The sequence below is a fragment of the Natrix helvetica genome, assembly GCF_964273705.1.
Source record: "Natrix helvetica genome assembly, chromosome: 1".
NCBI lineage: Eukaryota > Metazoa > Chordata > Lepidosauria > Squamata > Natricidae > Natrix > Natrix helvetica.
In genome coordinates, this window is record NC_138548.1 from 39,381,051 (window position 1) to 39,407,459 (window position 26,409).

Here is a 26,409-nt window from a genome sequence, read left to right on the forward strand (position 1 = left end):
TTTGAGCTCTGTTCTCAAACTTCATCATTATCTCCGTACTTTCTGTATTTTGCTCTATAATTTCAAGTCTCTTTTCAATTTTCTCTGTGATTGTTAAAACTTTTTTGATTTCTAATATAATTCTTTGCAATGTTATTTTCTGCGCCATTTTTAGATTATAAACACTGCCAGAACATCCAAGGTTTTTTGCTAGGTTCCAAACAATTTCAGTTAAGTTTTTCAGATCAAAGCTTTCTCTTTCCTTCAAAGTAACACCTGCATAAACAAAACGCTTTCCACTGGCCCTTTCAGTAAACAAAGCCTTTGTACTATCAGATGTTGCCAAGCCTCCTGCCACTAGATGGCAGTGTTACATCTTTTTCCTCTGTTTTTGCCTCTTCTCTGTAAACTCCGCACTCCAGAAGAGGGAAGGAAAAAAAATGTTTAAAGATTATGATCTGAGTGAGCCTTACAAAGGTAGAAACTTTTAATCCACAAATACAAAAAATGGGGAAAGTATAGAGGAACCGGGGGGGGGGGGGAGACCAGTCCAGTTTAAAAGTTAGAGACAATTGTAAAAAGTCCATCCATATAAAACAAACAAAATTAAAGTAAAAGAGATAACATGATAGTTTTAAACCAGAGTTAATTCGCCCCCTGCTTTCTTCTATCTTCAGTTTTATTTTAATTCCAAATTTTTGGGTTTTCTCTTCTCTAATAATAAAAAATTTTCTCATCATTTTGACACACTGTTTCTCCTGTACTGCTTCTGTTTTAGGGGCTTGTCCCAACCTTCTGCAGCCATTTTGGCTGCTTCTCTTGTAGCTGGCAAAAAGAGCTTTTTCCCGGATCAATCAGGGACTTTGTGATGTCCGTGACATCAGCAGGACATGCTCTTCTCTATCACTGTTCCTTCAGAACAGTTTAGGTCCAAAAGGACCATTCAGTATCAGACATATCGACAGCAATCCTGGAGCCAAAAGCACTAAAACCTGGTTCAATGACCATGGGATTACTGTGTTTGATTGGCCTCTCCATTCTTTCTCCATAATCTGGGTCCTTGGTTTCCAAATGAAATGCAAAAGTTGCTCTCATCAGAAAAGAGGATTTTGGACCACTGAGCAACAGGACATTGGACCACTGTGCTTCATTAAGACCAGGGTCAACGCAGCTGTCTACCAGGAGATTTTGGAGCATTTCATGCTTCCTTCTGCAGACGAGCTTTATGGGGATACTGACTTCATTTTCCAGCTGCCCACACTGCCCAAAGCACCAAAACCTGGTTCAATGACCGTGGGATTGCTTGATTGGCAAGCAAACTTGCCTGACCTGAAACCCATAGAGAATCTATGGGGCATTGCCAAGAGAAAGATGAGAGACATGAGACCGAACAATGCAGAAGAGCCGAAGGCCGCTATTGAAGCATCCTGGTCTTCCATAACACCTCAGTAGTGCCACAGGCTGATAGCTTCCATGCCATGCCACATTGAGGCAGTAATTGCTGCAAAAGGGGCCCAAACCAAGTACTGAGTATATATGCATGCTTATACTTTTCAGAGATCCGATATTCTTCTATGTACAATCCTTGTTTTATTGATTGCATGTAATATTCTAATTTTCTGAGATGGTGATTTGGGGTTTTCATGAACTGTATGCCATAATCATCACAATTATGACAAATCACAGCTTGAACTATCTTGCTTTGCATGTAATGAGTCTATCTCATATATTAGTTTCACCTTTTAAGTTGCATTACTGAAATAAACAAACTTTTGCACGATATTCTAATTTTTCGAGTTTCACCTGTATAAAGGATACAAGCAAGGCATTATTGACTTAATAATCTTGTTTCTCACCATAATGTAGTAAATCCGAGATCTACAATTATATATTACTAAATGTCTTGTTGCCACTACTATTAACTGGGCAAAATGGGACATCACAAGGCAATTTTTGAAGCAATCTACCTCAAATGGACTAATGTACAGAATGGATCCGCTAAGACAGAATGGAATTTGAGAAACGGTGAGACAAAATGCATGTCTTACATGACATAATATTTCTGTTGATGTTGGTGACATGGCCAAAGCCTATCCTCACTGTCAAGCATTCCTCTTCCCTGAAGAAACTGAAAATTTCTGCTTTATGAAGGGAAAGGTCAGGATAGACCAGGGGCCGACAACTTTAAACACTCAAAGAGCCATTTGGATCCATTTCCCACAGAAAAGAAAACACCGGGAACCACAAAACCTACCAGAGGTCGGAAAGCTCAATAAATTGCGTGCCAGTGGGTGTTGCATCAGGGGTGGGTTGCTGCCGGTTTTACTACCAGTTCGCAATCCATGTGCCAGATGTATGCTGAGTATATGTGCACTATTCAATGTAATTTTTTCTTCGTGCATGCGCAGAACAATTTACAGTGAACTATACACAGGCAGTCAATAAAAACCAAAATGGCGGTGATCCAGCGGCAGCGAGGGAACCAATTCGGGGGCGTGGCAGGCCTGGGTCCCTGCTGATTCTGCGACCCAGACCTGAATTCCACTACTGGTTCTCTGGAACCGAGCTGAACCGGGAGCAACCCACCTGTGTGTTGCATATTGTTGGTTGTGACACATATTTTGAGCGACAGGGAGCCACAGCAGAGGGATGAAAGACCCACATGGTGCTTCAGAGCTGCAGGTTGCTTACCCCTGGGATAGGCAGTTATCTATCTTTGCCTAATAAACTCCTTAATTAATATAGCAATGATGAACCTACTGCAAACGAGTTCAGAAAGAACATCAGACAATACAACTGCCTCTTCCAAATAATATATTTTGGTGCCAAAGAAGTCCTTCTGTGATTATTCAAGGCAAATCCACCATTACATCAGACATTTAATGTCAGATCCCAATCAGGAAGGCAATTTATTCAAATTTATTCATGGATTGGGAGGGAGGGAAGAAGGGAGGGAAGGAAGGGATTGATTTCTGACAGTCTCTGCCAGATTCACATAAGAAATTTCAAAGGAAAGCTGGCAGGAAGTTGAAAGTCGCTCCCACTCCCACTGCTTTTTTGCCCACCCATAGTCATTCTGTTTCTCTGTTTAGGTAAGGAAACACCTCTGAAACAATGACAGAACAGGACACGAGTTATCTAATAGTGCATTATTTTCATTGTAGCCAGCACTTACTGGTATAAAACTATCTGCTATAATCTTCAATTACAAAACAAATTGCCATTAAATTATCTGAAGTGGCAGCATATCCCAAGACAATTTCTTCTACATAAAGTCAGTGATCCCTACTTTGCATGCTTCACATGCATAGATGAATAAGATCAGATTGATTGATATTGATTGGTAAGTATTTAAAAACCAGTAATATATAAATTTTTCAGATTAAGGGCATCTTTTGGCCTTTGTAGTCCAAATCAGGGAGTATAAGCATGATAAATGTAATATGACATGATTTAAAATGAAATTAATATAGTCATATGCTTTATTTCCCATTCCATTAAACTAAAGATCATAATTTAACAAACAGCTTTGGAAGGCCAATCCAAAGAATTGGGAGAGGTGTTGAATGTATGCATTTGCAAATATTCCCTTTAGATCAGGCTTTGTACACTAAACAAATGTAATCGTATTTTATTATTTATGATCTGTCTACATTTATGGTATGTTAGGGAGGTTTTGCTTCTGAGAAATATTATAGGAAAGTACCATACTTTTTTGGCTCAAGATTAGCTTCAAGGCTGTGGGTATATTTTCACTCATGTTTAAACTTCCACTTTTCTCCCTCACTTCCTTCAAGTCCATTCTTTTACATGTAGTCCTCTATCTACAAATACATAGAGCCCAAAATTTCTGTTGTTAAACAAGACAGTTGTTAAGTGAGTTTTGCCCCATTTTACGATCTTGCTTGCCACTGTTAATTCAATCACTGCAGTTGTTAATTGTTAAGAATCTGGCTTGCCCATTGAGTTGGCTTGTCAGAAGGTTGCATAAAGATAATCATCTGACCCCAGGACATTGCAACCATCATAAATCAGTTGCCAAGCTGATGTTTTGATCTTGTGGCGATGGGGATGCTGCAATGGTTGTGAGCATGGAAAATGATTATATGTCACTTTTTTCAGTGTTATTGTAACTTTGAATGGTCCTAAATGAACTGTTGCATATTAAGGACTACCTGTATATGGCTTATTACACCACCTATTTAATAAAATCATGTAAGCATATAAATAAATTACTAGAATGGAATATGCTTTCATCTGGGGAGTCATCAAAACTCAAGATTATCTGTTTAGCACCCTACACTTTTTTTGTAAAAATTGTGGCAATTTGAATAAAATAACAATTCAAAGAATCTCTTACTAAGGTTATTGTTTCAGTTAATTTCATACTTCATACTTCATACCTCTTTAAAATACTTACATGTTCCACTTCCATATTAGTCTAAAAATAATCATGTTGTTCATCCACACATTTCTGAACTGCGAATTATTGCAAAACACTATTAAAATACAACAAGAATTCCTTCACTACTTGTATTGCCTATCAATAATAATAATAATACTTTCACTGATAATTTTTCACTTATTTTAAATAGCATATAAGGTACCTTGATAAATGAACAAGGTTACCATGGTAGATGAGTATATTCAGATCTTTCAACTGTTGTGTAGCTTTTCCACCAAAGCATTTTATAACTATTGACTCCCTCCAAAAAGGTTTTGAATTTTTACCCATCCCAAAAAACAAATTGGGCTGGCCCTGATTGCTACTGGATGAAAAGCAATTTGGAAAAAAAAATCAGGACCATGAACTGGATTGAGAAGTTGAAAAAATAAATCCCATAAAGCTATTGCAAATCATTTCAGCAAGTCACTGAAGTTGAGCTAGACTCAAAAGATACCAAGAGGAATGGCCCTTGGTTGTCCCATTAACTGACCTGGAGTTTAAAGAGGCATCTTTAAGCAAAAACATTTTTCTCTATCAAGAACGTACCTACAGTATATAATTCTAAAAAATGTTGTACGTTTTGTCTTAAAGCAATAATGTTTTAATCCATGTTTTATACCTATATTATTTCTACAAGCATTTTCATGCACTTGTAATTTTTGTAGTGATGTCACATTTTACTATATGATATAATGGAGATTTTGTTGATTAAATTGCTCTGTGTTATAGCAATTTGGCTTAAGAAAATAAAAATTAATGGTTCCAATTAATATTAACATGTTAACACACATGTTTGACACTTAACAGGCCTTATCTTAAAATGTTTTATACAGAAGCCTTTATATTATTGTTTTTGAAAATCAAGTGCACTTATTATTAAGATCCATTGCACAATTGATTCAGACACATTTCTAGTTCATCTTTCATTATATATCTTCTGTACAGGAGCTCAAGGCAGTGTACATAGTGTTGCATCCTCTTATTTTCCCTCACAACAATGATCCTGCAAAGTAGTTGTGAAGTTTCCAAAAGATGACCTAATTAATTTACGAGCCTCGAGACAAAGTTCAAAAGAAATCCATTCATTTATTAGGATCAACATTTTGGCATGTTCTTCTGCGGAGCTGAAACTGATTTCCGCTTAATGGCATCTGAACCCCTGTATCCCTCCCTTCTGTCTGTGTCATAAATCACATCCACCAACAAGGTGCTGCGGCAGGCTATGAATTTGTAGAAATATGAGACCTGACTCTGGCCAAAGGTATGCATGGCATTCTCCTCCCTTTTCTCTCTTTTCTATGTCAACTTGATAATAGTCATGGAAACACTTTACAAGTTGACAGTAGTCTCATTTGAGTCACTCAATGTATTTCCATGACTGAGGAGGACTACAACCTGGGTCTTGCTGCTCCTACCTTTCACTTAAAATTTGCAGGACTGCAAAACACAACCTATTGGACCAGTGACATGTTTCCCATCACTTTTAACAGTGTTTACCCTGTTTCCCCGAAAATTGTGCATGCACTAAAATAAGCCCTCCCCTTAAAAATAAGCCCTCCTCTAAAATATTAAAACTCATGCGCAGCCGGTCCCTGCCACTTCCTGGGAGGAGGGGGGAATATGCCCCATGCATCCCACATGCACCTGCCATCCACATGGAACGGCCTCAAGGAGGCTGCTCCCATGAACCCAACTACTATGCCCTTTCTCTTAGTGGCGGCCACAAAAAGAGTGGCAGACCCAGCGATGTTAGGGCTGGCAAGAGTGTGCCAGAAACAAAGACAGAACTTCCGGCCCTCTCTGGATCAGCTGATCTGCAGGCCACGGGCCAAGGTTAAGGGGCCTCCTGCACCTCAAAAGTAATAAGACCTCCCCAAAAATAAGGCCAAGCGCTTATTTCGGGGGGGGGGGTTCAAAAGAAAATAAGACCTGTCTTATTTTTGGGAAAACACAGTACTCCTAAAGATACAATATTATAGGTCGAAATCTTTCTGACTAATATGTGCTTACGGACATCTTTAAAGCTTCCTGCAAGAGTAGAAATTGAATAACTGGAAATAAGATAACATAAAAACAGTGAGATATGTTTACATGAAAATTATTTATAAAGTTAGCCCATCCTTTGGCCTTGGAACTGTTTCTAAGAGATTTGTTAGGAAATAAGCTTTGAATATACTACTTCAAAAAGCAAACAGGGATGTCTATCATTTCCTCAAAACAATGGGAATTGAACTATGTGTGCCTTAAGGCCCCAGCGCTTCTTTCTGACAATTTATATACCAGTGACTTCAATCAGTTTTTTATTCCAACAATACGAAAAAGGCTAAATTCAAGTTAAAATTCTCAACTTCAAGCATTTATTTAGCCAAACAACAAAGGCCTTCTTAATATGGCTTTGGGGTTAAAGCAAAATAAGCAATGGTTTTCTGCTGCATAAATTTCCAGGCAGCTTTAGCTGTGTTAAACTAACAAAGCAAAAACAATAGAGTTTTGGTAGGTGACAAATTCATGGTAGGTGACAAATTCATGGTAGGTGACAAATTCAAGTAATAAACACAAGCATTCCTTGTGCAAAAGGGATGCATCTGTCATACAGCTTCAGGATGGATTCATTTATTATTTGTTACACATCAACTTCCTATCACAGCCATCCAAAAGTTCTTCAGGTGATTTTTATAATAAGCCCTAATAAAAGACAAGTAAAATACAAAGTAGGAGATTCAATTCATCCAAAGTATAGCAATCTGTACCTCAAAATGTCTGGCAAAATAAAATGCCATTTAATGCCAGAACTACCAATTCTCCTTTGGCAGCCATAATAAAAAAGGGTCAAATTTTATACTACTTTCACAGAGCTCCTTCATAGCTCCTTCTTCATAGCTCCTGAAGAAAATCCTATCCTTTTCTCATAGCGCTTTAATCTTGCAAGTCAATTAGGATATGGGTCCCCAACCCCAAGGCCCTTTGGAAACAGAGCCATACAAGCTGGCAACGCATCATCTGCACATGCATGGGATTTAAATAGCATATGATGCCAGCGGGCGACACCTAGGAGTAGGTCCTTCTCTGTGATGGGCCCAACCCTCTGGAATGACCTCCCCCCCCGACATTCGAACTACCACCGACCTCCATTCCTTCCGTCAGAAATTAAAGACTCACCTATTTCAATCAGCTGGCCTGGCACTCTCTTAGTTTACCTCCCAGGATATATCTTAATTGGGTTTGGGTTTTAATTGGGGTGTTTTTAGGGTTTTTTATAGTCTATTTATTTCTTGTACAGCCTTATCTCCTCCATCCAAATGTATTTAATTGTTTTATATTACTATTGCATTTTTATCTGCATTTGACTGTACACCGCCCCGAGTCCCTTTCTGGGAGAGGGGGCGGTTTAGAAATCCAAGAAATAAATAAATAAAATAAATGAAACCCCATAACCCCAGGTCCATGGAAAACAATTTTCCTGTGGAACCAGTTCCTGGTGCCCAAATTGTAGGGGCCGCTGAATTAGAACATAGTAATAGCACTTAGACTTATATACTGCTTCATAGTGCTTTACAGTCCTCTCTAAGTGGTTTACAGAGTCAGCATATTACCCCCAACAATCTGGGTCCTCATTTTACCGACCTCAGAAGGATGGAAGGCTGTGTTAACTTTGAGTCTGGTGAGATTTGATCTGCCAAACTGCTGGCAACTGGCGATCAGCAGAAGTAACTGCAGTACTGCAGTCTAACCACTGAACCACCATGACACATATAATCAAAGTAATTGAAATTAATTTGCAGAATGGCAGCTAACTTAGTTCTTGGCAATGAAGAAATAAAATTTCAGCATCTCAAAAATTAAAATTATGATATGATATTTGACAATCTCAGTAACAATCTCTTGATCCCATTTGATGAATGCCAAGAAACTAGCTTTTTATATAAAAGATTTCTGGCCATATTTCAGTTCCATTCTAGCCATAATACAATTTGCCCAGCGAAACGTCTAAGAGATTCACACAGCTGCAACAGAAAATGAACAAAAAACAAAGTGTCATACACCCCCAAAACCCCACAAACCTAAAATTGACTAGACTTGCTCAGGTGCAAGACTGGCTAATTTCTGGAAGGATGTGATTATTAAACTAAGATATGTCTTAAAGTGATAGATGAATACAATCTTTTCGCTTCCCTACTGCTACACAATGGAGCAGTAATGTTATTATGATAGCCCTTCATCTGTATGGCCCCAATTCTGCTCCTATTCACTGAAGTTATTTTTTAAAAAAAACTTTGGCCTCGTTATATTTAAGGCAGCATAAACACGTTTGTTCTTGACTTAGCAAAGTTCACTATAACAAAATGTTTTTGAGAACATCAGCTGTACACTATTTTTGTGCTGTCCCAATTAGCACATATACTAATTTACAGATGCAAATTTCACATGACCTCAAAAGACTCCTACAGTAGTATAAAAAGGAACAATTTTGAAGAACAGAAGTGCAGTCCTTCAAATGTTCACATTTTTGACAGAGCTGGGAGCCATGCCTAAAGTCTTCTGTAGAGCGGGCGTTTTATTGAATTTAGAGAGTCCAGTGAGTGTTATGCTTTATTGATTTACATCCCATCTTTCATACAGAAGTACAAAGTGAAATGCACAGTATTCTATTTTTCCCAACAACGACCACCTTGTAAGGTGGGTTGGACTGAGAAAGGATGTGCAACTGACCCAAAGTCATCCAGGGAGATTTTATGGCTGGCAGAGATAAGAGTTCCGCCTCCCTGAAGCTAGTCCAAACTTTAACTGTGCCACTGTGCTGTGTCACAATACTGTCATGTAGGTAGTCCTTGACTTACAACAGTTCATTTAGTGACCATTCAAAGTTACGACGACACTGAAAAAGTAACTTATGACCATTTTTCAACCTTACAACCTTTGTAGCATCTCCATGATCATGTAATCAAAATTCAGATGCTTGGCAACTGGTTCATACTTATGACATTCACTCTGTCCCAAGGTTATGTGACCACCTTTTGCAACCTTCTGACAAGCAAAATCAATGGAGAAGACAGATTCACTTAAAAACTATGATACTAGTTTGTTGGATGCAATATGCTGACTATAAACTGCTCAGAGAGGGGCTCTAAAGAACTGTAAAGCGGTAATAAGTCTAAGTGCTATTGCTACTAACTTATCAAGTGCAATGATTCAATTAACAATGGCAAGAAAGATAATGAAATAGCAAAACTCACTTAAATGTTTCACTTAACAACAGAAATGATGGGCTCAATTGTGATTGTAAATTGAAGACTACCTGTACTGTGTCAGCCACCTTTTGATGTTGAAAGGGTGCAGTTAGTGGGGCAATAGGACCACAGGAAACTCATGGGAGGATCAAGATTTTCTGGAGCAGCGGTTCTCAATCTGTGGGTCGCGACCCCTTTTTGGGGTTGAACGACCTTTTCACAGGGGTCGCTGAGGAGCCTCCCATGGAGAGGCTGGCGAGAAGCCGGCCCAAAGGGAAGGAGCGGCTCGGGTTCCCCACGCGGCGGAAGGAGGTGTGGGGGAGAGAAAGGAAAGTAGGAGCCGGAATGGAGGTGAGGAGGGAGAAAAGAGAGATGCGTGCAGCACAGTGGATGCTGGGAAAGCAGCTCATTCCGAGTGATGGAGGTTGATGGGCAGAGCTATGGAAGCCAAGAGGTACCATTTCTGAGGCATAAAACAAGGCGGGGAAAATAAAATAAAATAAAAGAACGTGGGATGCACGTACGCTGAGATTCCCTATTAAGACTGTTACCCATGCTTAGCATGGGTAACAGTTTTAATAGGCTTTGGCCCCTCTCCTGTGGCTCCCTGCTAACCCAATCGCACAATCTGCTCTCCACCCCGAGAAGGCACGAGCCTCTCGCCTGCTTTTGCGATTCCGCGTCCTTCGCAGGCAACTCAGTGTCGGGAAGAGCTCCAGCCCTTTTCTCGCGGTCATCTCTTGAGCGCGCAAGCAAAATACCCTCCTGGGCCAGGATCAAGGCGGAGGGGATGACTCTTCTCCCGCTGTCACCACTGTGCAATGAGGTGTGTAACTGGGCATGCAGCGCAGGAGACTCCTTAGCGACAGACTCAGGTCAGCGCAAGCCGCAGTCTCCTTCATGTTGCCTCAGGAACGAGGAGAATGGGGAGCAGCAGCTGGTTGGGTGCAGGGAGGGAAGAGCTCCAATTCTCCTGCGCTGCACAGGGCTCTTCTTGCGCAGGGCTCTGCAACTCTTCTCTCTCTGCATCCAGAGACGGCTACTCTGGCTCTTTCCTGAGTCAACACAAAGGGGACCGACCTGAGTCTGGCGCTGAGGAGTCTCCTGCACAGTGCAGCCAGCTACTCACTTCTCAGTGGCAGCAGTGGAAGGAGTCGCTGCCCCGCCGCCGTGATCCCAGACCAGGAGGGTATTTTGCTTGCACGCGCAAGAAAGAGATGAAAGAGAAAAGGGGAGAAAGAGAGAGAGATAGAGAGAGAGAGAAATGAAAGAGAGCTGGAAGGAGAGAATGGGAGGGAGGGAAAATACAGGGAAACAAATTAGAGGAAGAAGGGGAGAGGGAGAAAGAAATAAAAGAGCGCTGAAGGGAGAGAATGAGAGAGAGGGAAAAGAGGAAAACAAATCGGGGGAAAGAAAGGAAGAGAAAAGAAAGAAAGAAAGAAAGAAAGAAAGAAAGAAAGAAAGAAAGAAAGAAAGAAAGAAAGAAAGAAACTAACTTTCTCAGACCTATGATGAAAGCAATGGCAAGCTAGATCTCTTCCTAAGAAAACTGCAGTTTGCCAGAAGGCACAAATTGGAAGCAAGTCTGATTTTTTAAAAAGAAAATAACAGAGATGGCAAAAAAAATGTATCTGAAAATAAGATTATTTATAATTTTGGATAATGTATTATATTGTCAAACTCAAAAGAAATCAAAATATATACCCTATTGCTGTGAGTACAATCTTGCCAGCTTCTATCAACTTAAGAGTTCACTATGAAAAGATTACAGAGAAGCAATTTCCTAGAATTAATAACTTTATTTTGGATTTGCTATCGTATTCAATGAGAAAGAAAAAGAAAGAGGAAAAGGAAAGGAAAGAAAGAAAGGAAGGAAGAAGAGAAAGGGAAAGGAAAAATAGAGAAAAACAGAAATGAGGGGGAGGGGGAGAGAAGAGAGACCCTATTCTCACAGAAAACAGTGAGCCATGAAAGCTTGATAGGCATGTTTGGGGGGGGGATGTCATGTGACTGGGTGGGAGTGATGTTGAGTTGGCCACACCCACCCAGGTGTTGTGGTTCCCGATGTTACATAGTAGCAACAAAAATAATTTTATGCTTGGGGGTCACAACATTAGGAACTGTATTAAAGGGTCGCAGCATTAGGAAGGTTGAGAACCACTGTTCTGGAGGATCTTCTTTGGTGTGGAAGAAGTGTTCTCTTTTTCTTCCTTTTTCTTAATTGATCATAAAGTAATTACAGGAGCTGTATTCAGTTTTTCTGTTGTGCGTTCTCCACTTTACAATAACAGGAAGTTATAATTCTGATTTTCAGTGAGACAGTAACTCAGAAAATCAAAAAGGAGATTCAGGAACCGCATGCACCTTTGACATTATAAGCTGCTTGCCCTGATGTACAGGACAGCTAATTTTCCTATGGTTGCATAGCAGTCAATAAATAAATGATGACGCATACAGGAAGCATCAAAATACCATAAATTGATTTGCCAAATTTTATACATAAGCAATATGTAGCCATCATTTACCACCTTGTCCTCCATGAAATTCCCCATTGATCTCATTATTTTAAAAGCTAGGTACAGATTGTTCTTGATTTACAACCACAGCGAATTTCATTACGGTCATAACTGGAGGACTACAGTATCTTTCTGTGGAAAGCAACAGTACTTTACTTTCAGGTGCTTTGCAACTCACTTCCATCTAGCTGAGACATTTCAGGTGCTTTCCTATAGTATATCCAGTTGCCAGAACAAATTTCTATGAATGTGCCTCATCTACTAATGCAACTGAATCTGCAGAAGCTTATTCCGACTACTGGAAATGCTGTGAGAGAATTCTGAAGCAATAGAAAGTGAAACAATGCAGATGGGAGAATGCAACTGCTCTGAAATGGTCCTTTGCTCAAAGCTCTGAAACCAAATCCTTCTAAACCTATAAACAGCTCTAGAAAATGCCCCTTTCCTGTGCTGCGAAAGAAGGCTTAAAAGCAGCAGAAGATATTGCCATTAATTTCCAATTCTGCAGCCTGTGGTTTATTTCCATCCAGCTTCAATGATCTTAAAAGACTGCCCATAATTTTGGGCAATTTTGGTACTAAGGACCGGAGGTCAGGGATTATGCGAAGCTCCGGGGGCAGCTCATTCCAGAGGGAAGGCGCTCCCACAGAGAAGACTCTCCCCCTGGGGGTCACCAGCCGACACTGTCTGGCCGACGGCACCCTGAGGAGGCCAACTCTGTGGGATTGTACTAGACGGTGGGAGGCTACAGGGGGCAATAGGTGATCTCTCAGGTACCCTGGGCCTAAGCCATGGAGCGCTTTAAAGGTCATAATTAATACCTTGAATCGCACCCGGAAAACAACCGGCAACCAGTGCAGGCCGCCTAAAAGGGGTGTAACATGGGAGCACCTAGGTACCCCCATGACAACCCGCGCGGCCACATTCTGGACCAGCTGAAGCCTCCAGGTGCTCTTCAAGGGCAGCCCCATGTAGCGAGCGTTGCAGTAGTCCAGGCGAGAAAGGACGAGGGCATGAGTGACTGTGCACAGAGCATCCGGATCCAGGAAGGGGCGCAACTGACATACCAGGCGAACCTGGTAAAAGGCCCCCCTGGTCACGGCCGTCAGGTGTTCTTCTAAACTAAGCCGTGTATCCAGGAGGACTCCCAGATTGCGAGCCTTCTCTGAGGGGGCTAAAATTTCTCCCCCTATCGTCAAAAATGGAACAAGATGTACAAATCGGGATGACGGAAACCACAGCCACTCAGTCTTGGAGCGATTGAGCTTGAGCCTGTTCCTCACCATCCAGATCCGCACAGCCTCCAGGCATCGGGATATCACGTCGAGGGCATCGTTTGGGTGGTTTGGGGTAGAGATGAAAAGTTGGGTATCATCAGCATATTGATGATACCGTACACCAAAACCACGGATGATCTCGCCCAGCGGTTTTATGTTTGGTTGGTTTGGTTTATTTGGATTTATATGCTGCCCTTCTCCAAAAGGACTCAGGGCAGCATACAACATTAAAAAACACACATCTCAAAAGTTAAAAAAGATTAAATCCATTTCCAAAAAAACAAACCAATTTTTTTAAAAAAACAATACATTTAAAATAAGTTAAAATTAAAATTAACAGGCCAGGCCGGCTTGCTGGAAAAGCCAACTTTTTAGGGCGCATTGGAAGGACCGGAGGTCAGGGATTATGTGGAGCTCTGGGGGCAGCTCATTCCAGAGGGAAGGCGCTCCCACAGAGAAGGCTCTCCCCCTGGGGGTCACCAGCCGACACTGCCTGGCCGACGGCACCCTGAGGAGGCCAACTCTGTGGGATCGTACTGGACGGTGGGAGGCTACTGGTGGCAGTAGGTGGTCTCGCAGGTACCCTGGGCCTAAGCCATGGAGCGCTTTAAAGGTCATAATTAATACCTTGAATCGCACCTGGAAAACAACCGGCAACCCGTGCAGGCCGCCTAAAAGGGGTGTAACATGGGAGCACCTAGGTACCCCCATGACAACCCGCGCGGCCGCATTCTGGACCAGCTGAAGCCTCCGGGTGCTCTTCAAGGGCAGCCCCATGTAGAGATCATTGCAGTAGTCCAGGCGAGAAAGGACGAGGGCATGAGTGACTGTGCACAGAGCATCCCGATCCAGGAAGGGGCGCAACTGACGTACCAGGCGAACCTGGTAAAAGGCCCCCCTGGTCACGGCCGTCAGGTGTTCTTCTAAACTAAGCCGCGTATCCAGGAGGACTCCCAGATTGCGAGCCTTCTCTGAGGGGGCTAACATTTCTCCCCCTATCGTCAAAGATGGGACAAGATGTACAAATCGGGATGACGGAAACCACAGCCACTCAGTCTTGGAGGGATTGAGCTTGAGCCTGTTCCACTAGGGCTTCGGACGAGTTGTGAGCAAGGGATTCAGGAAAAGTCCCAAGCTCCATCAGGAACCTTTCGGGGTCCATCAGGTACCTGGGGCGGAACCATCTAGTCGGTTCCGCCTCCCTGCAGCGAGGGGTAGCGGTATGGAAGTCAAGCCTGATGAGGAAATGATCAGACCATGACAAGGGTTGAATAGAAATATCCCCTAAATCTAGATCATTTATCCACTGCCCAGAGACAAAAATCAGGTCGAGCATGTGTCCCCCATTATGGGTGGGGTCTTGAATTAACGAGTTATGTCCATAGCTGTCATGGAAGCCATGAACTCCTGAGCTGACTCGGATGTCCCGTCAATGGAAGGCAGATTGAAATCCCCCAGGACCATGAGCCTGGGGAAATCAACCGCCAATCCAATTCTTCCCATCACTTCATTTCATTTATGCCAGGCAATACTTTTTTCAAAATTCTAGCGTGCAATGATAAAGATAAAAGGTCAATGCTAAATGAAGACAAAAGTAGCAAATAACCTATTGTTAACATTTATAAAATGTCTATGGTATATCCTTGCTTCTTCTAGAGTTAATTCAAATTTGGATTGTGACAAGTCATCCTCTTTCCAATCATTTTTATGACACATGTGATGAGTAAAAAAAAAAAGTTAAGAGAGCAATCCTGCACATGTCTATTTAAAAATAAACATCACTGTGTCACAGGGTGCATATGAACACTCAAATACATTTGGAGGCATTTCATTCTATTCTTTAACCATTTATATAGTAAAGAGCACTATCGGGGGAAAAGTAAGTAAAAGAGAAACAAAGCAGTGACTTACATTTTGCTTCTGAAATATTCTGATTGGGTGACCAAACCAGCATACCGAGATTCTCTCTCTCCTGAGATCGCTTGGTAAGTTTAGCTGACAAGAAAATAGATATGAAATGTGTTAAAAGAAAACCTCCCCATGTTAATGCTCATCTCTTTAAAACACATAACAAAAGAAATAGGAAATAGGAATATTCCTATAGAAAAATAGAAATAGGATTTCTATTTTTGGAATAGCATTTTGAAACAGAAAAATCCAAAATGCCAAAACACAAATGTACCATCTTTAAAAAGATTTTAGACTCAAAGCATCCTTCCATTCCTACAAATAACCAAAATGCGTCTTAACAGTGTTTTGGAAGATCAATTGAAGATGATAAAAAGGGGAAATGTTTTCTTTTGTTTTAAGTTTGTGCATTTTTATTTTCTGCACTGTAGGGAGATATCTCAAAGACCCTCTCTGTTAAACTGCAGGTATGCAGCAAAGGCTGCTATTTTATTCGTCCTGTACTGCTAGCCAAGGGGAAAACAGAAAGCCAGCAAAGACAATGCTGCCTGCATTGTGTCAGCACAAACAGCAGGATCAGTTATTAACACTGGCGGCGCCAGCCATCACAAATATATAGATATTCAGGAAACTGCCTTATACTAAGTCAATCTCCTGATCTACTTAACAGAATATTTTGAACTACATTATTGTTAAATGCTTCCTTTTTTTAAGCACCTGTAACTCTTCTCCTTGTTGTTTGGGGGCAGAATATGATGAAATGTACAGATACTGTGCAAATATCTGTACAAAGGGAACAGATAGTTCTGCTCCTTACTGAATGTGGAGGAACAAACAGTGGAGAACATAAGCATAGCATATTCACTAACTGATCTTTTTGGTTAAATAAATAAATAAATTGTTAACTGAATCACATAGGGAGCACAGCTAATACACTGTATTACCATGGAGCTGATTCTCATAGCTGTTAGGCAACACAACTTCATTCTGGCTTCCCACAACCAAAGTTAGCAGGAAAGGCAGCAGAAACTTGCAAATCCCAGGCCCACAGGTAGTAAGTGGTTGCTACCAGTTGCAGGGACGAGTAATAGGTTGGGTGGAGATGAAGGGAGGATCAAAGAAGGTAAGCAAGAAGAGGCAAGGCACAGCATGAGTCTTTTGCTAAATTCAGGGTAGACCTTTCAAAGAAATGCATATTCTGAGGTCTGGACCCAAATTTATTAGCAATAAGAGAAACATTAACAAAAGGGAACAAAACCTCGAAGCAATGATATCACTATAGGACTGCTAGCAATTTCTCCACTTATTTTTATCTTTGCATGAACAAGTAGTCCTTGACTTACAACAGTTCATTTAGTGACCAAAGTTGCAAAGGCACTGAAAAAAGTGACTTATGACCATTTTTATAGGACCATTGCAGCATCCCCATGGTCACATGATCAAAATGCATGTGCAGGTGACTCATATTTATCACGGTTGCGGTGTCTCAGGGTCATGTGATCTCCTTTTGCAGTTTTCGGACAAGGAAAGTCAATGGGGAAGCTAGATTCACTTAGCAAGGTTACTAACTTGATAGCTGCTAGGGGTTTACTTAACAACAGTGGCAAGAAAGTGCATAAAAAAGAGCAAAATTCATTTAACAAATTTGTCACTTAGCAACATAATTTCGAATTCAATTGTGGTCATAAGTCGAGGACTACCTGTATTGGCTGTCTTCTTGATTTAGTATATTTCTTTTTTAAAAAACAAACAATATTTCAGCATTTGTTTTCGAGAAAAGGACAAGGAAAAGTTTATGGAAGGAATTCTCAAATTCTGAAGTATTATAAATCTTTGAAATGATACATGAATTAGGGTGATCCCATTCCGTGCATGAACTAGTAATTTCCCTGTTGTAACAACTGGACAAGAAATACATCACTTATTTTAATTGTTCTATTTGTTTTAATTATTTTGGCTTTATTGTTCGCTTTATTGTTTATTTATTATTTAGTTTAATTATTAAATCAAATAGTGAAAACAATCAAATCAAATAAGACAATGATAAAACTCTAACACTATACAGCAAAACTGTTGGAAAAAAATAAAACCAATTTAAAACCATTTTTAACCATTTTAAATGGTAAGGATGAGTGCACTTACTTTTCCCTAGCTCCTAAAAGTTAGATTTTATGTTCCAATCACTTGTTCACTAAGAAAGTCAGAGGGGGAAAAAAAGAAGGGACATTTCTTTCAAATAGGTTTTTTTGGGGTCCCGGATGAAATAGTGAGTGTCCCTTGCCTTAAATCAGCTTCTCCGAAACAACATTCTTAAAATGCAACAGCTTGCAAAATACTGGCAGTTTTTTAGACATCTTCCCCCAGCAGTGCAATAATATCATAGCACCATCATCTCATGTCCTTGACATATATTTGTTGCTTGTTAATCCCATACTCCATTCTTAACACATTCCTCCTTGTTGAAGCTTCGCAAACCCTCCTCACAACCCCCCCCCTCCACCTCAGAGATTAATCCCTAGGCACAGTAACTGTTAGGTCAAAAGGTCAAAGGTTTGCACAAGAGCCTAGTATCCTCCAGGAATTATTATCCCTCCCCTGAAAAACAAAGATAATGTATTAAAATGAAGAAAAGGAACACTCAGGCTAAAGCTTTGGAAAGGTAAGGATACTATGCATTTAACATTTTTGCATCAAACTGATAAGTCTGCCAGAAGGGCCGTTCACCTTACAAGATACGCTCCTTCTCGGTGTGCCGAGAGAGAATCCAAGGAATGGGTTAACTCTGTCTTTCTGCCCATTCCTTGGATTCTCCACAGCACACTGGAGGTGTTCTCTTGGTTAAGCCCACCCCCCTCCTACCAGTCTTGCAAGACCCAACACCAACACTGCTTTGAGAAGCATTGTCTTAGAGAAAGAACACGGGAGGGAAATACTTTCCTTCTCCAAGGCTTCCATTTTTAGATAAGGATCAAGAACATAGAACAATTGATTGGGAAAGAAAGCTGTACTATACCCATCTGGCATCCCTCAGATAGGTTGAATTAAACTCCTATTGAGTACAATGAACAAAATTGGCATAAAACAAGCAGAAATTGAAAAGGGAAAGATGGTACAGAGACAATCAAGTGGCAGCTGAAGAGCAGAGGCAGAGAGGTGAAACAGTTTGAATTCATGAATTCAAGATGTGGTCTCGGAAGGATTTTAAAGAGAACGCCTTGACTTGGCTGAAAGAAAAAGGAAGTCTGTTCCAAATTGGAAATTGTCAGGCCAAACAAATTAAGCAGCATAAAACTTTAGTAGTAGAGACCTGCACCAGAGACATTTATATAGAAAGTGGAAAATAAGAAATTGTTCAAGAGAATCAATCAAGATACAAAGTGCAACTTTTAAATAAGGAAAATAGTACAGTATTGCATATTTCCAAGAACTAAAAGACAGCGGGTTTATTATATATGATCACTATGAAATCAGCAGATTTACAGAATTTATCAACAAGTAGTTGGTTGACTGAGTAGTCTCTTACATAAATAAATTCTAATCAATATACAACTAAATATTAACATTCATATATATATATATATATATATATATATATATAGATAGATAGATAGATAGAGAGAGAGAGAGAGAGAGAGAGAGAGAGAGAGAGAGAGAGAGAGAGAGAGAGAGAGAGAGAGAGAGAGAGAGAGAGAGAGAGAGAGAGAGAGAGAGAGAGAGAGAGAGAAGAAAGAAAGAAAGATATTTAATGTATTAAAGCCAGGGACCAAATAAACAGGAAGTCAATTTTTTTGCCTACAGACTTTTCAAGAAAATGGTCACCAGTTTTCAGAAGATTTTAAAGAACATACTAGAAAAAAATTAAATATCTCCTTTAACTGAAAAGGTAGCATAAAAGAAAACAATGTTTAACAACAGTTCACCAAAAAAATCAAGATTGCAATTAAACACAGTTTTAAAAAATTGAATTTAAGAAAAGTGATATCAGTATTAAAAAGAAAAAAATATAAAGACAGCTGGTTTGATGTAGTGTTAGGGTGCTAGCCTGAAACAGGAGACTATAAATACTTCACCTCACTTAGGTGTGAAATATGGCTGGGGGATTTTGGGCCAATCTCTCTGAGCCCAACCTACCTTACAGGGTTGTGGGGAAAATGGGAAGTAGACGATGAGGTATGTGACAATATGAGATGGGGCGGCTACACAAATATAACAAATAAATTGGCTCCATGTGTGTAATAAAAGTCTAAAATATTATTCACAAAAACAAAAATCTTGATACAAGGTTTTCTGCAATAAAAAAGTTTTTGGAACTTATTTGAAAGTGGAAAAGGAAGTGACTTTCAAGCCACTTCTAAAAGGTTTTATTATGGTACCACCATTGAAAAGATCACTTCCTTTCATACATCTCTTTGACGCATCAATCAAATTCTTACTAGTGAATGGCCAGAAGGCATGGCTTCTCATACTGATCTTAGAGACAAATGGTTTTCATTTAAGTCACCAAGCTAAATATAACCCAATTAGCACTATATTATCACGTTTCATTTTATTTAAGACTGGCATGGCACAGTACTTGCCCAGTGACTTGTTAAGGTGGTCTCTATAAATGGGTGCTGTCATGCAGGAAATTTCAGACTGTGGTTGAACAGTTTTGCAACGGTAAAGCAGAAGCCCTGTCAAAAGTTGTTCCTGATCTGCCTGGACAAGTTCACAGCTAGTTTTAATGGTTAAACATGGGTGTCTAAGTCATTTCTCAAAAATCCTCAGCCAATTACAGAAGTTACTGATATTTATTGTTTAATAAGGTATTTGTTAATACATTTTATTACAAGTGGGGTTTACATAAATTCATTTATCAGATTAGAGGTCATAACATTACAACTCGAGAACTGGTTTACTTTTCAAGGGAACTGAGAAGTAGCAAAGCAAATCTAACGAATCCAAGGATAGTTATGAATCATTTATTTGTACAATTGCCTCATGTTTTTAAAGATGATCGTGGATACGAAGCTCATTCTGGAAGCTATTAAATTAATATGATGAGACAAGTGAGATAAAGAAATAACGTCTGATATTCAGGTTTCTATATGCAGATTTCCCATACTTCTCATTTAACCAAAGTAGGGTAATGTTGAAAACAACAAACTGAAAACTATTTTGTAGGTCTGCATTTCTGTATCTGAAAAGAATATTAACATTTTATCCAAACAGCTGGTAAACAAAAGGGTATGTTTATAGCTACATAAAAAAATGTCAATCAGTTCCCCATAAATCAACCATAATTCAAAATCTATATCAAAGTTCAGATCCTTCTAGAATTATTCTACGGCCAGGCATCATTAGATGGGACTAAGACCTTTGCCTCCAAGCCCTTGAAATCCTCCATAAATGGCATTCCATTTCCAGGAAGAACTCTTAAAAAATTAGAAATGTTTTGAAGCAGATACTGTATTATTTGGGAGCTGCCCTTAAAGAAATGCCTAGTGAAACGTGCTTTGTTGAGCTGGACTTTCCCCAAAGATCAGCTGGTGATAGAAAAGTTATAGGAATCTACAGTTCTTCATTACCAGGCTGGGGATAGGATCATGTGAAATTTATGAATTATTAAATTCATTTAAGTAACCAATCCCAATTTATTGTTCTGCTAAATTGTAGCCTGTTTATGAATATGATCTGTCACTCAGAGGTTTTCTTACAGTTAGTTAATTCTTAATAATGTACTTATCATGTGTTATGTATATCTGTGCCTTTGGGATTTTTTTCCCCTCAGCATTATTACAGAAATCAGAACTGAAAGTAAATTGAGAGGTTTTATCTAAAAGAGCAGGAATAAAGAATTCTGAAATTGTTCTAAGATCAGTAGGACTTTGAAAGCTTCTGTGCATTTCTAGGTTCTAATTGAGATTTTCAAAGTAAAACTACAAATGGATTTGGAGATTCATTATAGAATAAAGTTATATCAGGAATTGTAGAAAAGAAATAAAGAAGCAAATTTGCAGGAGTTATTTGATTCAGCATTTTTATACAAACTGGTCAATTTATTATTCACCTGCATAATGGATTTACAATCAGAGATGAAGCCTAAATTTAACAAATGCCAGTATTTTATGTTAATGTTCCTGTAAATTTAATTCTGATGTTCTTATAAATAAAGGAAGACAAGAGGGCGACAGCCTGTTAAAACAGTATGGTAGAACACCTCCAGACCAAACCATTAAAATTAAGTCTGTCTTTAAAAAGACCTGCAAGCTAAGCAATATTTAAATCTTCCTATATTTAATAATACCCATTACATCTAAAAAGCAAACCTTTTATTAAAGATATTCTATTGTATATAGTACCTGCTGTATCAGCAACAGTTGTAACTTAGGTTTTATTAACTACAAAACCAACAGCTTTTCAGTATAATAACAGAAGCCAAAACTAAAGAGACAAATGTATGCAATATTGTATCTTTGATATTTGATTAATTTTATGAACAAAACATTTTTGGCTATTAGAGACTGTTGTGGCCCAGCAGGAGCCGTTTGAGTTGCCACCAGACTCCGACACGAGGGTCCCTCTGAGTCGTCTCAGGAGGATGTGGAGGACCCTGGACAGGGTTCCGACTCTGAGCAGGGTGCAGAGAGGTTGGTTGACCACCAGGAGGCGCCTGAGGCATGGAGCAGTGGTGAAAGCCAAAGGAAGGGGGCTCCTGATGTCATGCCTTGGGGCAGTGGGGCGGAGTCACGGGACAGTGAGTCAGACATCAGCAGTGAACTATTAGATGCTCGTTACCGGCGTGCTACCCGTGTAAGGAGCAATTGAGCAATTACAGGAGGTAATTGTTCTCAGCTGCTGATAATTAGACTCCTCTCCAGACTATAAAGGGACTGCTTGTGGACACACCCTTTGCAGGAATCAACTGATCATTGGAGTTGGAGAAGCTCTCAGATCTGCGTCGTACTTTGGCAGGCTGGATTGCTGCCAAAGGATTTACCTGGATTGCTGCCAATCTGTTCCCTGGACCTTGGCAGGCAGGAGTGTTGCTAAGGTGGTTATCTGGAGCTTGGTAGCTGGATTGTTGCCAAGGGGTGTCCCTATAGCTGGATTGCTGCCCAAAGTGCTATCTTGACCTTGGCAGGCTGGATTGCTGCCAAGGTTGAACCTGTATGTCAATAAACATCTTGAAGAGACTTTGTGTCGGAGTGACTTGGTATACGAGAGTGGGGGAGTCAGAACAAGAGACTATCTTATTAAAGGTTATCATATATAGCACTGTCAAAGTAGCTTACATAATTAGGAGCAGAATTTCCATCAATAAGTGATGTGATTGTAAAGTATAATGTAACCTAACCATTGTTTAGTGACAGAAATCCTGGTAGTCCCTATGCCATCATTAACCAAATCCCACTAGATAAAGATCCAAGCCAAGCCATTCCCAGCTTGGCCCCTCCAGCCCTGAGCTTTGGTAAAGTAAGGGACTGCTTCCTCAACTCACACCACCTACCTTTCACCTGACCTCTGCCCTTTTGGCTGCTCTGCACAGAGACAATCCTCAGCTGTAGCAGTGGCGTTGGGGCTAAAAAATTAGAGGCCCAGGGCCTTCAGCGGTCTCAGCTACACCCAGCTGATCTTCAGAAAGCTTCTGAAAGTTTTTTGAAGCATTGCAAGACCGGTGTGCGCTATTTGAAGAATGGTGTGAGCAGCCTCAGGAAGACAAGGGCAGGACCTACAGAGCACAGGATGAGAGTGGCGGCTAAGGCCTTGCATGGCGTGGCTGACCATGGGGCAGGACTTAAAGTAGCACTTCTCAACAGTGGTGGTGGTGCTGGGGCTGAAATAGAGGTGCAGAGTGGTGGAGCCAGCTGAAAATAGTCTCTATTTTAGCTCCAGCGCTACTACCACTGCTGAGAAGTGCCATAGCTAAAAAAGCAGAGATTTGGGAGGGGGGGTGTTAGCTATCAAGTATTAAATGAAGGCAGCATTGCTATTAAAAATGTATCATTAATAAAAATGTAGGGCTCTCCTTTCTTTAAATTTGGTAATGCTTCCAAAATAAGTAGTGCTGCAGGATGATGAGAATAACTTCAGAATATCAGAGATGTTGCTCTGTTGCAGGCACCAATATTTCATAAATTTTAGTCTGTCACATTTGGGGCCTTTTTGGACTCCAAGAACAATGTTTTGATATGATGTTACATTGCAATTAAACATACCCACTCTTCTGCCAGGTAAGGATGCCCTCATGTTCAGTACAACAAATCAAGGTGGATAAAAAGCAATAATTAAAAAAAATATCAAAACATCAGATATTTTTTTACTTAAATTGGATTGTTTTGATTTAAATCGGATTGTTTTTTATCCCAAAAAAATTAATAAAATGCTTTGGATGAAAATCTATCTAAAGATATTTTTCTATTTAAGACACATTAATAATTTAGTTTATTCAGCATGAAATGGAGCCTAGTTATGTAGCATGAGGCTATATATTCTGCAATATTGGGGCTGTCGGTGAGTCAACAGCAGGTCAGAGGAGAAGCCACTGCAGGACAGAGATGAGAGATGCTCTTTAAAAATTATGATTTAAATTGAGTTGATTTAAATCAAGCCTTTTTACCAGTGATTTAAATCGTGATTTAAATCAACTTTATTTAAATCAAATCTACTCTGCAACAAATGTAAGGCTTTGTAGCAACCGTATTTTGAACTCCTAAATATGAAACAAGTATGATCTTGGTTAGCTTCAAAGCCCAGCCCAGCCAAGATAAGTCAGATTTTGCACTACTTTTGAGCTCTTCAGAATGAAGGCAAAATAAAGTTTTAGTACCAATACACTATTTAGCTGAATCATCTGAATTTTAGTATCAAGATAAATCAATATCAAAATATAAAACCAAAACATGGGTTTAGTAATGTTCAATTAGAGCAAACACTATTTAAAATAGATACAGGAAAAATAATTCTCAATAGCGCAAGATTCATCAGAGGGGTTTGGCACACACTATTATTAAAAATTAAGAAGGCGTTTTGCATTTCAATCAGGCTCCAAAGTATCTGTAATTATGATTAGAGTTCTGTGACAGCCCACTACGAAAAGAAAAATCAGAAGAAAAAAAATCATCTAACTACCTGAACTAGGATCAACTACAAATCCAAAAGTGTGTGCTTGCATTGAAAATAGTTAGATCTTCCTCCTTTCCAAAGGATTTCAGAGCCAGTAACTATTTATGCAGACAACTTTTGTTTCTGTCCATTCAGAACTTTTAAGGAGGAATACTACAGAGCCCTCTATCCAAAGTTAAAATGATAAAATGCCTTGAAATGTCATCTGGACTGGAACTTTTTTACAATTAATTCTACTCACATACTAGACTAGCAAAAGTGTTAAAAGATAATTTTTCATTCTACTACTGCTAAGGTATAATTATAATTCACATCCGCTGTGAATAAGAATTTTGACCTGCAGACCAGGCTCCATTGTAAAGATGAGAAAAGAAGATATGACTGAAAATGGCATCAGAATATTTTTCTTGTTCAATTTATATTTCACCTTTTCTTTATGAACTGAGAACCACTTCTTCCCCCACCCACAAAACTGCAATGAGTTAGATCAGACTGAAAGAAAGTCACTGGGACAAAGTTCACCCCGTACGTTTTTTATGATCTAGTACAGATTTCTACAGTCACTGTTAAAAACAAATGTACAGTGGGCAACATTCAAAACAAGAGTTTACGGCACTTTTAGAAACTGAGAACTCCTAGTAAAAGCAGCAAGAGTGATAATAACATTTAAAACCAGTGTTTCTCATGGTTGGCTTTTTTTAAACCAATAATACTCCAGCGTCAAAACTAACTCAGAATATAGTACATTTATGAGTAAAAATCAGGAAATCAGCTTATGGTTGGTAAAGTGGCCAGATCACAAGCCAGAGACCTCATCTCGATCTCTTTGCAATCTCTCTCCTGCAAGCAAACAGCCACCCTGGATCTTTCACAGCTTGCCTTCAGTTGAGGGTTTAGAAATGTTCCATTGGGATATCAGGCCACAAATCTAGGCAAAGGAAAAGAGAGGGGAGGCACTAACTAGAGCAGTGATAGTTAACCTTTTTGGCAGTGACAAAACTGGAGTGCGGACGGAGCGCTGGAACCCAGAAGAGAGCACCTGGCTGGTGTGCATGCATGTGGCGGCCAGCTGCTCTCTTCCGGGATCCAGCACGCATGCTGGTCTTTGCGCGAATACCAGCTGGCCAGTGCGCATGTGTGCCAGATCACGTGTCTGGCGTATATGCATGCAACGGAACCCAGAAGAACAGCTTGCAACGGTCCACGTGCCCACAGAGAAGGCTCTGCATGCCACCTCTGACATGTGTGCCATGGGTTCGCCATCAAGGAACTAGAGAATCGCTATAAACGCCACTCAAGGTCTTGCTCTGTCTATTTGTTGCCTCAAACAGAGAGGAGGTAATATAGGCCAGTTTAGAAAAGAGCTGAACAAATCTGTGCCACCTTCTGCTGCCTACTGAACTCTCTTCACCCAAGTCTTGGAATAGGAAAAAAAAAACCTTTTTCCTCAAAGATGGTATTTATGGCAGCCTATCCCCTGTCTCTCCCCCCCCCCAAAAGGCTAGCTTTAAGCTTTTAAAAACCCTGTTTTATTTATTCTTGTATTTTATTGTTTAAATATATTTTATATTCTCTAGAGTTATAATGGGATTGTTTAAAATGCAGACTGCATTTTTAAAGAAATTACAGGTGCACTCACTATTTTCCTTTTAAAACCTATTTCTGCTTTTTAGTGTAATTCCCCATATTAAACCACAATCAAATATTTAACTTGGTTCCTACTTATTTTCCCCATTTCATGTAAACCAAAAAAAACACGATACTACTTTGCATGCTTGTAACAAAAGCAGAAAAGGAAACAGGAGGCAGGTAGTCAAGACTTAGAGAAAATCAACAGCTATGAAAGTACAAGACTACAAAGTCATCCTCAGGCTAAGAACATCCTTCGTCATAGACTTTTAAACAAAAAAGAAACATTTATACACCCTCATTAAAATTAAATGGGAATG

At 39.9% G+C, this 26,409-nt stretch overlaps 1 protein-coding gene across 2 annotated transcripts in view; it reads right to left on the reverse strand.

The window, feature by feature from the left end:
- RCOR1 (REST corepressor 1) overlaps window positions 1–26,409 on the reverse strand; it is a 172,913-nt gene that overhangs the window by 103,338 nt on the left and 43,166 nt on the right. For both annotated transcript variants that reach the window (XM_081956201.1, XM_081956200.1), the window contains exon 3: window positions 15,359–15,442. In XM_081956201.1, coding sequence (XP_081812327.1) covers window positions 15,359–15,442 — 84 coding nt within the window. The remainder of the gene's footprint in view (window positions 1–15,358; window positions 15,443–26,409) is intronic.